Genomic DNA, 16,029 nt, shown 5'->3' with positions numbered 1-16,029 from the left:
GTGGCTCCGCAGCAGCCAATCCGTAAATCCGGTGCGCTCCGAACTACCTCCATCAGAAAGAGTGATGCTCGACGCGAATTTCCGAATTCCTGGGGATCGGCTGGCGCTGACTGATGCACGCATGTGAGAAGTGGAGTCTGGAGTGCATGGTACGGGGGACGATGATCGAGGGGGAGCGGCGGCCAACAGAAACCGCCACCACCACAACAACTGACTACCGACGCAGACACCCAGGTGACCCGACAAAGCTCCCCCAACAGCCGGCCTTGGAATCCTTCGCCCCAAGGTCCCCACATTTCTCCCACACCCCGAGAAATTTCGATCCACGGGGAGAGGCCTGCACCGCGCGTTCGTGTCCGCGGGTTTTAGGCGAGCATGTGGAGTAGTGACTATCGATAGGTAGGAAAGCAATTGCCGACCGCAGCTCCGTGAACCCCTGGGACCGGCGTGCTGTCAACCTGGCAGCACCCCAAACACTCGGACATCCTGCCTGACCGGAATTTCTATTCTGGTTGCCACGCTATTGACCTCCTGCATTTACTACGGAGCAGCTCACAACGCATCGTCGCATGGATCATGCGGGCAGAGCTGCCACGAAAGCAGCTCTCATTCCTTGGGTATCAGTCCCGGCCCAAAGGCGGCTATTGTACAACCCCTGAGTCCAATTCGTACACTTCTCAACCTTCCTTCACCTCTTCGTTGCCCCTCGCCTTTCCCCATGCTGCTTCAAATCTGCTGTCCTTCTCGATCAGACTTGCCTCTCCGCCAAGTGCGCCGAACGCAGGCTCGTCGACAATCCATCCTCTGGCCGTAGTCGGACGCGTCTCAGTGCCTTTGCCAACATCCTCCGGCGGCTCGAAGTCAAAGTTGCTGCTATACACCACGGCAGCAAATGCCTCGAGATCACGCACGTCCTCCATTGCCGAGAGGTACTCATTGTTCGTGCCGCTTCCAATCGCATGTGCTTGACGACAGAAAATCGCAAGGGTGTTCGCGACCTTGGTCTTGGCCGAGTTGGGGTCGGTAAGCTCAATGACACGGGCAGAATCGGCAGATACAGGCGGCAGCTTGTACGAGAGCGTGGCAATCTTGTTATCGATTAGGACAGAGAAGGTCGTGTCGAGAAGAAGTGTTAGGACGTGAGCAAAGGATGGCGACTCGATGATGTCAGACGTCTCGTCAAGCAAACGGCGGAGAGGAGTGGTGTGCTCCGGATTGGCCGGATTCTCCTCGCTGGCCATCCCAGACTCTGAGAGCACGTAAGACTCCTTGTCAGCCGGAGGAAGAAGGCATGCGAGCCATTTCCTTGTCCTGTGATACTTTAGTAAACGTCTTAGCGCAACCCGAGGAGATGACTCACCTTCGCTCCTCCTCTGTTGCACCTTCGACCTTCTTTCGCACCTCGAGCGTCAACTCGGAAAGCCTCTCCAGCGTAATCTCTTCACGCGGATTCAATGGCCCGAACACGTCCATTACGGCTGAAACCACCTTCTCCATAATGTCCTTGCAGCCGCGGTGCAGCAGCCACCAACTGAAGGAAAGATATTTGCGGTTTGTTTCGAAATCATTGCCATATGCCTGCTCGGCATTGTCATCGTCATGATTCTCTAGACTGATACCGGTACCATGCGCGGGAGGCGAGGCCAAAGTGACGACGCTGGCCAAGTAGTTGCGACGACCAAGGAGGTTGAGCTGGATGCGAGTGAGGAGTGTGAGGAGTGACAGGGTGTAAAGCAGGGTGAAGGCCCGCGCAATAGCTACAAAGGGTTAACAAGAAGCCTTGGCAGGGACCGAGACATGCAAGCGCCTACAGTGAATCTTCATGTCGTTCCAAAGTTGAGCCTTGCTCTTCTTAGGCTTCGGGGGAGCCAAGGAAGCTCCATCGCTGTTTCCTTCGCCGCTACCATTGCCAACAACCTGGCTGGCGTGCACGATGCTCTCGCTCTGGAAGCTCCTCAGGCTACGGCTGTCATCGTCGGCCGCACTCGGAGCCTCAGAGGGCGCGTCGGTGGAAGCGATGTCGGACGGCGCAACACTGCGCTGCAGACGCTCAGCCTTCTGTCTCTGCAGCTCGCTCAATGTCTGCTCGACGGGCAGAGCCTGGAGGATGTTCTCGGTGGCGGTGGGCAAGATGGCGAGGACGGTGAAGGTGCAGTCTTCCTGGTTCTGCTCGAAGCGGCGGCGCAGGCTGTGAGATGGTCGTCAGCGCGCGTGCTCTGGAGGCCGATGGCAATCCGGGGTCGCACTTCTCGCGGGCGATGCGCTCGTCGCCCATGCGCTGGCGAGCTTCGGACAGCTTCCCCAGCAAGTACTGGCCGGCGAGGTAGCCAGCGCCGAGCACGCCGGCGCCGATGGCGAAGTTGGTGCGATTGCGCCGGAACCATCGGCGCGTAGCTGATATCATAGTGCTGGCTGGCGTGTCGGTCGCAGCTACATGCTCTGTCAAGTGATGGGGGTCTCGGAGGTTGGGGTGTGCGCGCGACCAGGTTGAGCGGGCCGAGGCTCGCGCGGGCTGGAGCGTGACAGGCTAGCCCTGAGACTGAGCGTGGAGTGAGCCGGAGTCAGCTGGGCTGGGCTGCCGTGTGAAGATTGCCAGCCCAAAGCCCCGCGGACGGCCCCAAGGACACCCGACTCTGACCCCACTGTAAATCCGTCATCGCAACCTCAACACCTCCGTCCACGTCCCCGGCCGCCCACTTTTGCTCCCAGTACGCCTGCTGCAAACCAGCCAGCCAGATCTTCCCGCTCCCAGCATCCCGTCCGCAAGTGCTCGACCCCGCGAGCGCACCCCGCCATGGAGCCGCGCCGCACCCCCGAATACGTACTCGAGGTCTTCGCGGATCCCACCTGTGTCAAGGACATTGTCAAAGGTACTTTTTCCTTTGCTGGCTGAACCTTCGCTCTGCGCGCGGCTGCACGACGCCTGCTGCCCTGACGCGCTGCGGCGACACTGGGCGTCCAAAGTTGACACGCAGAGCGCAGCTATCCTGCATACCATCTTCTTCCATCGCTACTTCACCCCGGTGACTCCGCTGCACCGCGACCTGCTCGATCTGACGCTGCCGGCCATCGACGACGTTGACCTCGAGACCCTGATCGACCGTCGCGCGGCCGAACTAGTGCGCGCCCTCGACACGGGCGCTGGGCACCAACAGCGCGGCCGCGGCCAACTGGCCATACAGTTCTTTGAGAAGCGGCGGAGGAAGTCGTACTTCCCTTTCGGTGGCTTGGGCAAGGGGCGGGGCGACGAGGAGATCTGCTGGGAGTTATGGACGCTCGATGTCACGCTCGCGACGCCGCGGAGCGACACTGAGGTCATCAAAGTGAGACGCGCGATGGAGAAGAGCCTGCACAAGACGGCGCTCAAGATCGTCACCATCGTCAACCGCGACAAGGACCACATCCCGCCGATTACGACGACGGAGACGAACCCTTTCCCGTACCAGATTGTCGTGAACCCGCAAAGAGAAGGGTGGGGGCAGAGAATAGGCATATTCTGACGATGTCTCCACATGGCGACGTCTACACTTGCATTTCCAGGGCGTTTCTGTTACGAGCATTGTACGATGATGCCTGCATATCGGGAGTTGGGGCGGCAGAATCGGGCCAAGGAGTCTGCGGGGTGGTTGACTATACACATTTCGGTCTTCTTGAGATACCCCGAAACAAGCACGAAATACTATTGGGTATAATATCAAAGTCGCGTAGGACAAGTGTCTCCGAGTGAAACGGTCGTGGTCTCCTGGCCAGCTGGACTCACTTGAGCACCAGCTCCGAGGTGTTCTTTGAAGCAGTCGCTTACAGTCGGCTTTGCACGCCGAATAGAGTTTTCACGACGGCGTGGGGACATGTGGGCTGACTTGGTAGCACAAGACGGCCTTGAGCAGCGCAGCAGCCACACTCTTTGTCTCGACCTAGATGTTGAAGCAGAAGCCACAGATAGCCACACAAGGCATAGCAATCGAAGGCAGGGTTGATGTCGTCAGTGTAGCACGTGCGACAATCCTGCGCCCTCACTCTCCGCACAGCCACGGTACGCCAGCCAATCACACCCTCGTGAATTGCCTCGTTGGGAAAAGTGCCTGGACATGGGCTACCCTATTAAGCGCGAAGCGAGCGGCTGAGACGATGGGCATTCGCTGAGCAACTGTTAAAGTACAGCCCCTTCGCGCAGCCGATGGCTAGCGTGGATCTGTCTTTTGCTCATGTCATGGGTAGTTGAAGCCATCGTCCGGACGAGAATGTCGAATTAAAAATTCTACATACACGTCCGGACGATAGCTTCAACTACCTACGTTTTTTTTCTCTCTAAGAATGAGCTAAGGCATAGATACGCCATGTTCTGCTATTCTTCGCGCTAGCCATCGGCTGCGAGAGGGGGCTGTAGCCCCGCCAGCGCTGGGCGCACTGGATGAAGGTGATCAGCGCCCATGTCAGCCTAGCCACTTGTGAGCTTGGGCGGTGTTGGCTGTGGGATCAAAATAGCAACCTTTGCGCCTCTACGGCCACTCATTGGCTGCCGGTTGTGACGGTGACACCGAAGGATTCGAAGCAGTCCTGCTATATAACCGTCAAAGTCCCACCGATGCCTGATTCCCGAGACGGATCCTTAAATCTTGCTTGGCCTGCCGTCATTTTGCAGCCCGAGTGAAGCAGTGAGACGTCTATCTTCACGCTGTCCCCGCTTGACTTTCCACCCGACCAAAAAGCAAAACGAAAGAAAAAGGGCTCGATCGCGACGCACACTCGTGCCTTGTGCGACAGATAAACACCACGCGCAGAGAAATCGAAATCACCACCGGCACCCACACCGCAACCATGGCCCCCACGCAATCCATGGCGCTGTCGTTACTCTCGCTCCTCGCCGCACTGCTTCCCACCGCCATTGCGCAAACAACAAGCAGCTCCAGCAGCTCCGATTTCAACGAGGAGTACAACAGCACCAAGAACACGGTCGAAAGCGGCCAGAAAGCGGTCAGCACCGGCCTCATCGTCGTCATCGTTATCGTCGTCCTGTTGGTCGTCGGCGGGCTCGCGTCCATCGTCGTGTTCTGCTGCGTCATCCGCAGGAACAGAAAGCGCCGCCAGCGCCAGGCCGAGGAAATCAGCACCGCAAACCAGAAGGCCGCCGAGCGCCGCGCTCGCGAGGGCGGCTACCACGCCGCGCCCCAGCAGGAGGAAGGCGATCTCCAACCTTACCAGTACGGCCCTGCCGAGATGGACGCATATCAACCCCCAATGGAGATGGACTCGAGGGAAAGGGCCAAGGCCGAGATGCCGTAAACAGAACAGAAAAACAGCTGCATCACCGGGGGGTTTCTTGTGCGACGGATATTTTTTTGGGAGTTTGGCGAGGAGCCCACGGAGCCGCGTCTCCAGTTCAGAGACATCATCTCGCCTTTGCCATATGTCTGCGTGATGTTCTCCTATTTTTCGCTTGCTATCTTAACGTCTTCTCTCTCCTCACCTCGCAAACCACGCCGCCACTGAACATGAAACAGGGGCAGACGTTCTGATCCTTATAGCGGTGCCATGGCCGACCATGCCTCGATGACGTCAAATGGCGGCGACGAGAGCCAGAGCATTCGGCGTCTCGGTCACAATCCCATCTCATTGTCGGCATGAACGCCGGCTACGCCATGGAGCGTCGGAAAAACATATCCAGCTGCGCCACGTCGGGTTGTAACCATCTCAATTTGAAGTCATCTTCATTGAAGCTGGCTACTCTGAAAATCGTCCAAGTCAAGCATTGCACCGGCAATAGCTAAAGGATCAACTCGCCTCGCAAGGCATCAGTACTCCGCCTTTCCATGCCTCCATAAAAAGCACGCCAGTCGCATATCCCAGTTGCCGGAGAAGCCTTGTGCAAACGAGAAAGAGGATGAACGCCAAATCGCTATGCATGTCAGAGTTATGACACTCCATTCCACCCAGCAATGTTCTCGAGCTTTTGAATAGGAAACCGATCGAAGTCGATGAATCGTGAAACCCCGGATTGATGAAACTGTTTGCGATACCGCTTGTCCGCTACACACGCTGTGGGGAAAGGAAAAAAACAAAAAACAAAAGCTGCCACCCGACGGTCTCAGCCGGCCATGAGGCCCCGTGCAATTGCCTGTCGATGAAGAGGAGAGCTCTCATCTTCCCAGAAGTGTCGAGAATATGATGAACCAAGAGGTGGAGGATCAGGTGGCCAAGAAAGCCATCTTCAAAACCGTTGCTGGGTCCTTACAATTCGATCGCGTCTTCGAAGCTGTTTCCCTTGTCCTGGTACTTGGCGTTTGGAGTAATGCCACGTTCCTCGCTGTCATCGTCGCTTTGTGTCTCGTCATAGATATCCTCCTCATCGTCAATTATTTCCTCATCGTCTTCTTCTTCTTCATCCTCCTCGTCGTCGTCCTCGTCATCTCCTTCCTCTTCGTCTTCCTCCCCATCATCCTCATCCAGAATTGCCGGATCAACTTCATCTTCATCCATCTCGGTAGTCTCGAGGGCCTGAGCATACTGGTACTGGTCCTCGAATTGGCTGTTAAACTCTGCATGCTGGCCATACTGAGATTCAAAGTCTTCCGCGACAGACCGAGTCTCCACGGTGTTGCTGACCTCCATTAGTTCGTCATCATCGTCCATGTTGGCCGAAGCTGCTTCCATCTTGATAGGGGTCTGGCTTTCCTTGACGTCATCTTCATCGTCAGACGAGAGTATCATGATCTCGTCGTCTTGCGTACCCGTTCCGTTGGGTGTGGGATTCTTGGGAGGTTGTGTTGCGATGAATGGGTTGCTATCCGGAACGACCGAGGTAAACGACTGCAAGGAAGGCATAGAGCTATTGACCGGTTCAGGGGAAGGTACCTGTTGACGGTAGTTGGGCTTTGACGGCTTTGCATCGGTAGATACTTCGACAGCCTTTCCTTTGCCCTTTTCCGTGTTCGCCAGCCAACGAGCCCCGCCGTATTCCGAACGAGGCAGAAACTTGCTCTCCCGGCTCCAGTACTTGGGCACTTCTGTAGCTGCTGGCCGCGCTCCCGGAAAGACGGATGCGCGGAAGCTGCTGTACGACCGAGCAAGGGGGTCGGCGGTCGCGTTCTGAGCAGACTCTGACCTTTCTCTCTCGATCTGCTCCCGAATGTTTCGATAGTAGTCGATAGATTCAGACATGGATTTCTGGAGAGCACGGGCTTTAGCGATGGTCGGATCCTGGAGAGCGTACTCGTCGCGGGCCTCCTTGTTGACAGTACTCGGTGCACTGGTGACCGTTTCCGCGTAACGGTTTTCGCCAGTTGGGGTGCGGCTTTGACTGAGTCGATAGTCGCGAGTCCCCATCGCAATCCTTCTCTTCCTCTCAGGAGGGGTCACTGATTCGCTGTCACCATCCGAGAGAATGGCTTCCTCATCGTCATCGAACTCCCTGTACCGCTTCCTGCCCCTCCTATCACCATGCACGTCCTCGTAACTGATACCGAGCGCTCTGAGTCTGAAGTAGTCCGTCTGAGTGGTGCTGATGCGACCGGTGTAGGTGCTTTCCTTTGGAATAAGTGGATCCCCAGAGAGGAATCGCGCGCGGTGTCGAAGAAGTTGAGGCGGCTGTAGGGGGGTTTTCTTCGACTTTGAAACGCGGTGTCCGTCCTTGTTGGGCCCAAGAGCGTCGCACTGCATGCTGCTGCGACGACTGCTATTGCTTGGCGCTGCTCCAGACATCAGGTACGACTGATTCTGCGAGCTAGCAGGGCGCCGCATATCCCTCTCGAGAATGTCGTGCACTCCGAGGCTCGAGCTGAATGAGCCACGGAAGTGCTCACTACCGCGAGAGCCGTTGCTAGCAGCCAACCTTCTCATACTTGCGCCCATAGTGCTCTTGAACTCTTGCACGTCGGTCTCGATTCCAGCTGGCCCCCGTCGAGAGGCAGCGGCGTTTAGCGCGTCACGACGAGCCTTCCTTCGTTCACGTCCGCGGCGCCTGAGCTTTTCAGACCACCAAATGCTTCTCCACTTTTGGCCATACTTGGACGCAAGACTTTTTGCGCGGAATTCATCGGCAACCTTCCGGTTTTGCTCTACTTCAAACTCCCGCATGGCATCCATAATCACGTTGTGTGCCATATGCTCAACGAATTGGCTCAGCAATCCGACTTTAGGTTGCATGACAAGATTTTCCGTGATTCTGTCGATGGCTAGTCCTGCCTGCCTCTCCTTGCGGGCCTTATCTTTAGCAATGGCTAAAGCATTTGGTTGAGGCTGGGCAGGAGGCGCTTTCCGCGCTTGCGCTGGGGGCGGCGTAGGAGCGAGGCTTGACGATGGTGTAAAGCTTGGCGCCGCAGAAGTGAAAGTAGAAGCCGGGGTGAAACTCGAGGCCTGGAGAGGTTGGACGGGAGTAGCATTAGCTACTGATGGTGTGCTTGTGGCATTCCCAATTGAGAACGGCGCCGGTGGTTTCGAAACCGGCTCGACGGTAGGGGTGGGAGTAGAAAATTTTGAGGGGTTAAAGGCTCCAAGAGAGGGTTTTTGTGTTTGAGGTCCGAAATCCAGTGAGGTGGAGGGTGTAGTCGTAGGGAAGGAAGATGCAGGTGCAGGTCCTGGTGCCTGATCTTTGGCTAACGCAGAAGGTGCTGAGTTCTCAGCAGAGACTTGCGACGGAGTGAAGCCAAACGGATTCTTATTCTCGTCCGACTTGGCGGTGCTAGGAGTAAAGGAAGGGAACGGGTTGCCTGGCGGCGCAGCAGTAGCCGTGGTCCCCGGGGTAGAACTCCTTGTAGCAACGGGGGGGAAGCCAAAAATGCTGCTGGGCGGCTGATTTTCCTTTGTAGCCTCCGAATTAGAGGTCACGGGCGCGAAGCCCAAAGCGCTGTTCTGGGTAGACAGCGGCTGCTTGCCCTGCTCAAAAGGAGCCTTCGACGTCGGGAACAGAGATGGTGTCGTAGTGGAAGCCGATGACAGGAACGTTGGGGGCTTTGGTGGTGAGCCCGGAGGCGTGTCGCTAGGGTGCTCAAATGAGCTGGTCGGCGTCGTCGATTTTTGAGCTTGTGCCGGCTGACCGAAAGCTGAAAACGGTGTGGGCTGAGCACCGAGCTGGAATGGGGATGTTTGAGCGGTGGGTGTGTTTGCCGTCGCAGCCGCAGACGCAGGCTTTGCGAAAGGAGAGGGTGCCGCGGAAAACGAGCCTTGCTGAAAAGGCGAGGAAGTTGCACTGACGGTTGTCGGAGTAGAAGCTGCTGAAACAGGTGAGAATGGATTGGAAACAGAGCTTGGTGTGGACTGCATCGAACCTTGGCTGGAAGGTGTGCCAAAACCTCCAAAGCCTGTAGCTGGAGCTGGACTGGCAGGCTTTCCAAATGCTGATGGAGCAGCCGGTGCGCCGAAGCCAGGTGTAGCTTGAGCGAAAGAGTTTTTGGTTGTTGCGGCAGCTGCGGCGGCAAATGGATTTGCGGGTTGATTGAAGGACGAGCCAGGCGTGGTCATTGTTTCAGTGTCGGATTCGGAATCTTGGTTGACAAAGAGCGAAGGCTGGGCCTCATTGACATCGATCTCTTCAATCATGCCGCGCTCCTTTGCTTGTTTAATCGTCATGCCACTGACAATGGCGGAATACGTCCTGTTGAATCGTTTGGCTTCCACCACCATTTCGGAACGAAACTGCTTCCTTAAATTCGGGCTTGCTGACGGGAGGATCCTGCCGGGAACAGACAGGAGGTCGACATACTCGGTTCCATCTTCTTTCTCTAGAATTGAGAAGTTGTAAGACTCGCAAAACTCGCGCCCTTCTTCATAGTCATCGAAATGCATGACTCTCGCGATCTCATCCAGAGTCCAGTCTTCAACCTTCTTGTCACGACCCATCCGGTAGCCAGTCCAGATGTTGTTGAGTATGGACCGCCTGACCATATTGAAGACCAATTCGGCCACGCAGGCCATGAGATATGACACCTGGCTTGACTTGATAATGTTGAAGAACCTTCCCGCGTTCGCCTGGGCAATCGGGTGGCTGATTCTAGGATTCAGAGGACCAAGATCCTGAGAAGTGTCCGATGCTGAAGTGTAAATCTTCAGCGCTGTCTGTACGCGGTGATTCCTGACGATATCTGGCGGCCAGGATTGTATCCTATCCTCAATGTCCGGGACGATAGCTTCCATTTGGAACAAGATGCTGTACGAACGGAACTCTGGCTCATTGGGAGAACGGTACCGCGCCCGGTTCTCGTCGTAAAGGGTTATGAGAGTGAGAAGCGTCTTGTCGAGCTGCTCACGGTCTTGATGCCTATCGTATGACGGAGGGACCTCCTCTTTCGGCAGAGCCATCTGATGTAGGGAGAGAATATGGAAACGGGCAATGCGCTCGAAGCAATCGATCTGTATCCTGATGTCGGGGGTCTTTTTGCATTGTTGAATGGTAAAGTCGTTTCGCACGGCACGAGTCCGGTCCCAGAGGAACTTGTGCGCCTTCCCGAGATCGTGCTCAGAGAGAATGACATTGAACAGGTAGTCGCAGGTTTTTGAGAGTGTAGTCGGAGGTCGTAGGTCGGAGGGAAGCTGCTCTTCCAAGCCAGCAGCGGCGCGTCGGAACTTCTTGATCATGCGGGCTTCCGAAGGCTCTTTCGTGCCGGGCTCCTACAAGGGACGGTCAGAATGTGCCTCAGCCGTCCAAGTGAGCCGCGGATCATACCAATTCCATCTCCCAAACATCTTTCTGAACCACGCGTTCCACCCTCTCATACTCTGCGCACATGTCCGGGCATGTTCCCACGATCGTGATGGCATCTTCCAAGCGGCGCGGTTTATCGGGGTCCTGGATCAATCCGTTCGCGATCGCGTGTTTCCGTTCGAGAGCGCGGTTCGACTTGAGCTACAATGCGAAAGGGATAGAGTCATTCTAGTTCTTCTTTCTTGCGACCCGGCGGGAGGGGCAGGGTGAGGGGAGGAGAAGTCAACATACTGTTTCGTAACGCTGAGGCCATGGAAGGCCTGCGGTCGAAGCCGGCTGGAACCCGTTGGTCTGCGGGGTCGAATTGTTCGAGTGACGCGCCTGCGGACCTCCGAATGCTTGCTTCTGACGGGGGCCGGTGGGCGCGCCTCTAGTCGATGAGCCCCTCGCGGCACCGCGACCGCGACCACCGCGGAAGCTATGGCCGTTGCCTCCGTCACTATCGCTGGCATTTGCGGATCCACTGCGGCTGTTGTTGTGCGCTCCGCCGCGGGTGAAGGTCCTGGAGCGGGTAGGCTTCGCGCGGCCGCGCTCACCTCCGCGCGCTGACGACATTGCGGTCGGCAGGGTCGTGTTCCGGTTCAACGGTCGGTCGTGCTCATCGGGCGCGACGTGAAATCGAGTTCAGCTGCAGTGTAGAATGTGTCGCAGGAGAGAGTGGAGCCGGAAACGGTGTGTTGAGCGCGGGTGCGGCGCTTTGTCGCGACCGGGTGATGGTAAAAGGCACGCGAAGCTCTGAGCTTGGACGCCCCGCCAAGCACCAACTCCGCGGCCCCAGCCACAATTTCCATACTGGGAAACAATCGCTTCCTCATTTCACCTCACTTCCCGTCACCCATGGATTCTCCGTTCACAACGATGTCATCTAATATGCTAAGTAGTGTTTGTATTAGACCCGAGTGGTTTACCTCACCGGTTTTTTTTCTTTTTTTTTTTTTTTAAAAAAAAAGAGCGCTGCTCAGTTACACTACATTGCTCCATTTGGAGGGAAAGTGAAATCGTATGCTTACACCACAGCTTTGAGTACACCATCGAGAACGGAGTAAACTAGTAGTGATGTGCATGGGGATTCCTTACGAATAGTAATATTGGACGCGTAAAATTTAAATTGCATTTTGACAATGGCTCAAGATTTGATGAGTAAGAAGACCGAGATTGATATTAAGTACCACGACGCCCTGTTGTCACTGTAGCACCACATCTACCAGTGTTTAATAGTCAGATCGAACCCATACCACACACTCCATCAACCCCGTGCTCGTCTGCGCCACTCCCAAAACACCAAACAAAAGCTCGAAAGCTCGCTCGAACGCTGGACAGGAAGTAAGAGAAGAAATGAGGTCCATCCGAAATGAAGAAATAGTGCCGGGATAGAAGCAAGTGCGCGAACAAGAAGCAATTTTTATCCCCCAGACTCCTCTCCGACCGAGATACCCATAGGTTCTCGTAGAGTAGATAGCCAGAAAAAAAAAAGACGAACCGGAACTTTCAACCAGTAGATAGTAGAACAGTTTGCTTGCGCAATCCTGATGCGAATGTGCCATGCGGTGCGGATCTAGTAATCCAGCAGTAGGCCCGAGCCATCCCACCAACTCCTACGCTTACCGAAAGAGCATGATTGTTCCCAAAGAGAAAGGAGAAAATGGCAGCCGCGTAACGAGCTGCTGGCAGCTTTTCGCAGAACAACAAACATTGTTCAGACATTTCCACCCAGAGACCCAGAGAAGCACGCTAATGCAGAACCTTTGCCCAAAGTCGTTGAAGTCGTAGTCAGTCCGAGGAGGCGACCCCAGATCAATGCCGAGAAATCGCGAATGTAGGACGTCACTGCTAATCGGTCATGTCGGCGTCATAATTATACAGGACATTCGAGGAAACGCTGTCGTGAATTTCGTCAAACACGGGACTCGTCGCGCGAGAAAGAGGCCGGGCCAAAGGACGTTCCGACCTGGATATAGAAAGCTTGCGGTAGAGATGAAACCCTCAATACTGAGTTGGCGCCTACCCGTGGTAAGAGCCATTCAGGTTGTACTGTATGTTTGGATGACTCAACGACCCGGTTCGGAAAGTGTTACTGTACGGCGGCTCGTCATAAGTACTCGATTGGCTCCGTATCCCCGGCATTATGGACATGGCACCCGACACGGCCAGAGGCTGACCCATCGCAGGAGATGCTGCCGAGATGCCGCCAACCTGGGGGCCAGGGCTGTAGTTGTGTTGGGGCGAGAGTTGAGGGTTGTTGCCGAATGAAAAATTGACGGCGCCAGGAAAGTTCGTACTGGATGGGGTGGCGTAGGAGGTGTTGGAACTTTGTGCTAGCGAAGCAGTTGATGAGGGGGAGAAGGACGAATTAGACTGAACTGTTCGCCAGTCGTAATTCGATGGCTGGCTGACGTAGCTTGGGTCCCGGCTCATTGGATAGGTAGGGTTGTCCACGTAGTTCGAAGGTTGTTTCGCATCGAAGCCATACCTGTCGTCGTACATCTGTGGAGGCATCATGGAAGCTTGCTGGTACGCGGGTTGCAAGTCGCTTGCATCAGAAAACGGCTTTCCGACTGGCGGCACATAACCTCGGAATTCGTTGTTGCCCGCAGGGAAGAAGTTGTTCACCTGCTGCGGCGAGGGATCCGGAAGGCCGTTGGGGTGGGAGTAGTCCCAACCCTGATTCTCGATCTCCAAAGCCCTCGTCGACTGGACCAGGTCTTCTTGCTCTTGACCATGTTGCGACTTTTGAATATCCTGGACTTCTTGAGTATCGACAGAAGAATCCTGGCGCTGTCGTTTGCGCGATGAGCCGGTACTGGCCTTCTTGTTTTGGAGAGCGTGCTTAGGGTAGCACTTCATGCTGACCATGGTGTCACCATCTGACATAATAGGTTAGCTTCTCTGGTAGACTCGCAACAAACAACGATCAGCCAACTCACCACAGCCATCAGTGACGTAGTCAGACCAGAACTGCGCAAGCATGTAGATGTCGTTCAAGAACAAATCGCGCTTTCCCTTTCGGTCGTCACCATTGTGGTTGTCTTGATCGAATTGTAGGACACAGTCCTTGGTGGAGTGCACCAAGAGGTCAATGCCTCCCTCCTTCTGGGCTTGGTGTAACAGAATGTGGACACCGAGGACGAGCCGTTCTGTCCGCTTGCATTAGCCTCTGTGACACGGCGTCAAGGCGCCCGCTTATCGTCGCTTACCGGGTTTCCTGAGATGGTCAGGCTCCTTGTGCCGGACTTCATCCATGGTTCCACATTCGGGATGCGGCATCGACCTCCACCAATCTTCGTGAGTCGTCGGCCACCACGGGGGAGCAGCCGGGCCATCTTTGGGTTTGGAGCGCTTCTTTTGACCGGTCTTCTCCGGATCCTGCCTCTTCTTCTTGTCGCTACCGACATAAGGGAAATTCGACTGCTTCTTGGGCTCGATTGCCCTGATCCATGCCTTGAGAATTACCTTGCACGCAAGCTGTTGCATTTGATCGAGACGACGGCCCAGGATATCGAGCACCTGGGAGCGGTCCTCAATGGGAAAGCGCACGACCTGCTGCTCCTCGGGTTCGATGTCAGCGCCGACAGCATCGGACCAGTCCTCGTTTTCATCATCGTCGTCCTCGGCGAGACTCTGGTTGCGTGAGGTGGAGCGTTGGCGCTTGCGCGAGCGGGGGGGCTCGGTCGCCGGGCTCTTGATCTTGACCTTTGATTTTTCCTGCTGGTTGTGCACGCGCTGATTGGACTGCGACAGACTCGCACGGCGGCTCTCATCAGAGTCGGTCGTCACTTGACTCGCGACTTCGACCCACTCCGATGGTGCGGGCTCGTCACTGGCTGTGGCACGGTCAGCAAGGGCTCGTCATCTGTGCGGCCGGCTTCGGCGGCTCGTGCGGGACACAAACCGTAGACCTGCGGGCCGCCGCGGACAAACTGGGGCGGCAGGCTCTCGACCTGCGAGACGAGGGCGCGCCACTGCGGCGTGCGGGCCAGCTGCGGACGGACGTAGTCGAACTTCTCGGAGGGCAGGACAAAGGCGTCGCCCCTCTCGTCCAGGCCGACGACGACAAAGGCGTGGGCGGCGACGTTGCAGTCGCGGCGAAGGGTATGGGCGAGGGCGCGCGACGGCGATGGGGCCTAGCGATTAGGGTTAGCGGGGCCGTTTGCTGGCTGGCTGGCTGGGAAATGCGGGGTATTGGTGAGGGCTGATGAGGGCTGATACGCACGGGCGCCGTTCGCGGTTGTTGAGAGCTAACGCTCTGGGAGCTCATCCTGCTCGCCGCTGCTGCTGGAGGTGTGGCATCGAGCTTTGTTTTGGAGCTGGGCTGCGGATGCCATTTTGCGCTTCCGGCAGGCGCCAGCCTGCACTCGGCCGGGTACTGGACCATCGTAGCGGAGCGGCGCAAGAGGTCGAGGGCTTGTTGTTAAGCGGGTCGTCGATGCAAGCCAGCTCAGCACGAGCGTGCTCTAAGCCCAAACAGTGCGCGTTCTCCGCGACTCGTCGCATGCACCGAGGCCGCGGGTTCTGGCATCGCAGGTGTTAGTCGCGGGCGCTATCGCTGGTCAAGACTGGAAACATGGTTGACGGGACGGCGGGCGGGAGTGCCTGGAGGAGGGGACAAGAAACGGCTCGGAAGCAGCGCCCAACTTAAATACCAGCCGCCTTATCGGCGTGCGGATGCGGCTGCAATTGAGGGCCGGCCTACCTGAGAAGCGTAGCGTCCCGTGCCTGGCCGCGACGGGAGTACTAGCAGCGGTCGTCGCTTGGCGGCAGATCGTGGGCAATCAAGCGCTGAGGGCGAGCGCGGAGTCTGCGGAGAGAAATGGATGCGGACGGTGCTGGATCGCCACCAGCCTGAGTAGTGCGGGCACACACTGGCCGACAGCAGCGGCCTATCCGAGGCGGCGCGCGGGCGATCGGAGAGCGCGGCTGCTGCTGGTACGACCACAGGCGCGTGGCAGCTGATCTGGCGGGGAGAGGGAGTGGTAAGGCCGCGAGACGGAGCGCTGGGAAGTGAGATGGTGCTGCACGTGGGCGATTATTGGCGGAGCACTGTGCCGCGCGACACAACAAGATCGATGAGAGGCGTGATGAAACGGACGAGACGATTGGCGACGTTCGGAAGAGCTCCTCGCACAGCCTGGCCGGCGCCGGGCTGGTATAAGAAGGCCGCGGGACCATGCCATCCGCCCTCCAGCAGCAGCAGCCCAGCGACCCCCGCGGCACCCCCCGGGCGAGCGCAGACGAGGCGAGGCTGCGTGCGTGCGCGGTGCTACAAAACGAAAGAAAATTGCCAGGCCCTGTGGGGAGCGGCGCCCGGGCAAGAAGTGGCCGCTGGTGCTGGGGGC

At 56.8% G+C, this 16,029-nt stretch overlaps 5 protein-coding genes across 5 annotated transcripts; 2 read left to right on the top strand and 3 right to left on the bottom strand.

The window, feature by feature from the left end:
- Positions 1 to 677: 677 nt before the first annotated feature.
- Positions 678 to 2,404, bottom strand: PEX3 (peroxin; the record flags this gene model as incomplete). The annotated part of the gene is made up of 4 exons (XM_066775122.1): positions 678 to 1,311; positions 1,361 to 1,757; positions 1,812 to 2,188; positions 2,247 to 2,404. 4 exons carry the CDS (start codon positions 2,402 to 2,404, stop codon positions 678 to 680), a joined length of 1,566 nt encoding a protein of 521 aa, XP_066635241.1.
- Positions 2,405 to 2,794: 390 nt separating this feature from the next.
- SLS55_003650 (uncharacterized protein) lies at positions 2,795 to 3,500 on the top strand (the record flags this gene model as incomplete). The annotated part of the gene is made up of 2 exons (XM_066775121.1): positions 2,795 to 2,870; positions 2,983 to 3,500. 2 exons carry the CDS (start codon positions 2,795 to 2,797, stop codon positions 3,498 to 3,500), a joined length of 594 nt encoding a protein of 197 aa, XP_066635240.1.
- A 1,336-nt stretch (positions 3,501 to 4,836) lies between these two features.
- SLS55_003649 (uncharacterized protein) lies at positions 4,837 to 5,283 on the top strand (the record flags this gene model as incomplete). Its single annotated transcript, XM_066775120.1, has 2 exons — positions 4,837 to 4,844; positions 4,905 to 5,283. The coding sequence occupies 2 exons, from the start codon at positions 4,837 to 4,839 to the stop codon at positions 5,281 to 5,283; spliced, it is 387 nt and encodes a 128-aa protein (XP_066635239.1).
- Positions 5,284 to 6,228: 945 nt separating this feature from the next.
- Positions 6,229 to 10,666, bottom strand: SAC3 (actin cytoskeleton and mitosis protein; the record flags this gene model as incomplete). Its single annotated transcript, XM_066775119.1, has 2 exons — positions 6,229 to 10,602; positions 10,658 to 10,666. The coding sequence occupies 2 exons, from the start codon at positions 10,664 to 10,666 to the stop codon at positions 6,229 to 6,231; spliced, it is 4,383 nt and encodes a 1,460-aa protein (XP_066635238.1).
- Positions 10,667 to 12,697: 2,031 nt separating this feature from the next.
- SLS55_003647 (uncharacterized protein) lies at positions 12,698 to 15,259 on the bottom strand (the record flags this gene model as incomplete). Its single annotated transcript, XM_066775118.1, has 5 exons — positions 12,698 to 13,560; positions 13,621 to 13,830; positions 13,891 to 14,517; positions 14,586 to 14,817; positions 15,251 to 15,259. The coding sequence occupies 5 exons, from the start codon at positions 15,257 to 15,259 to the stop codon at positions 12,698 to 12,700; spliced, it is 1,941 nt and encodes a 646-aa protein (XP_066635237.1).
- Between the last annotated feature and the right edge of the window lie 770 nt (positions 15,260 to 16,029).

The sequence above is a fragment of the Diplodia seriata genome, assembly GCF_021436955.1.
Source record: "Diplodia seriata strain FDS-637 chromosome Unknown scaffold_3, whole genome shotgun sequence".
Classification (NCBI taxonomy): Eukaryota; Fungi; Ascomycota; class Dothideomycetes; order Botryosphaeriales; family Botryosphaeriaceae; genus Diplodia; species Diplodia seriata.
This window is presented reverse-complemented; position numbering and strand designations above follow the sequence as displayed.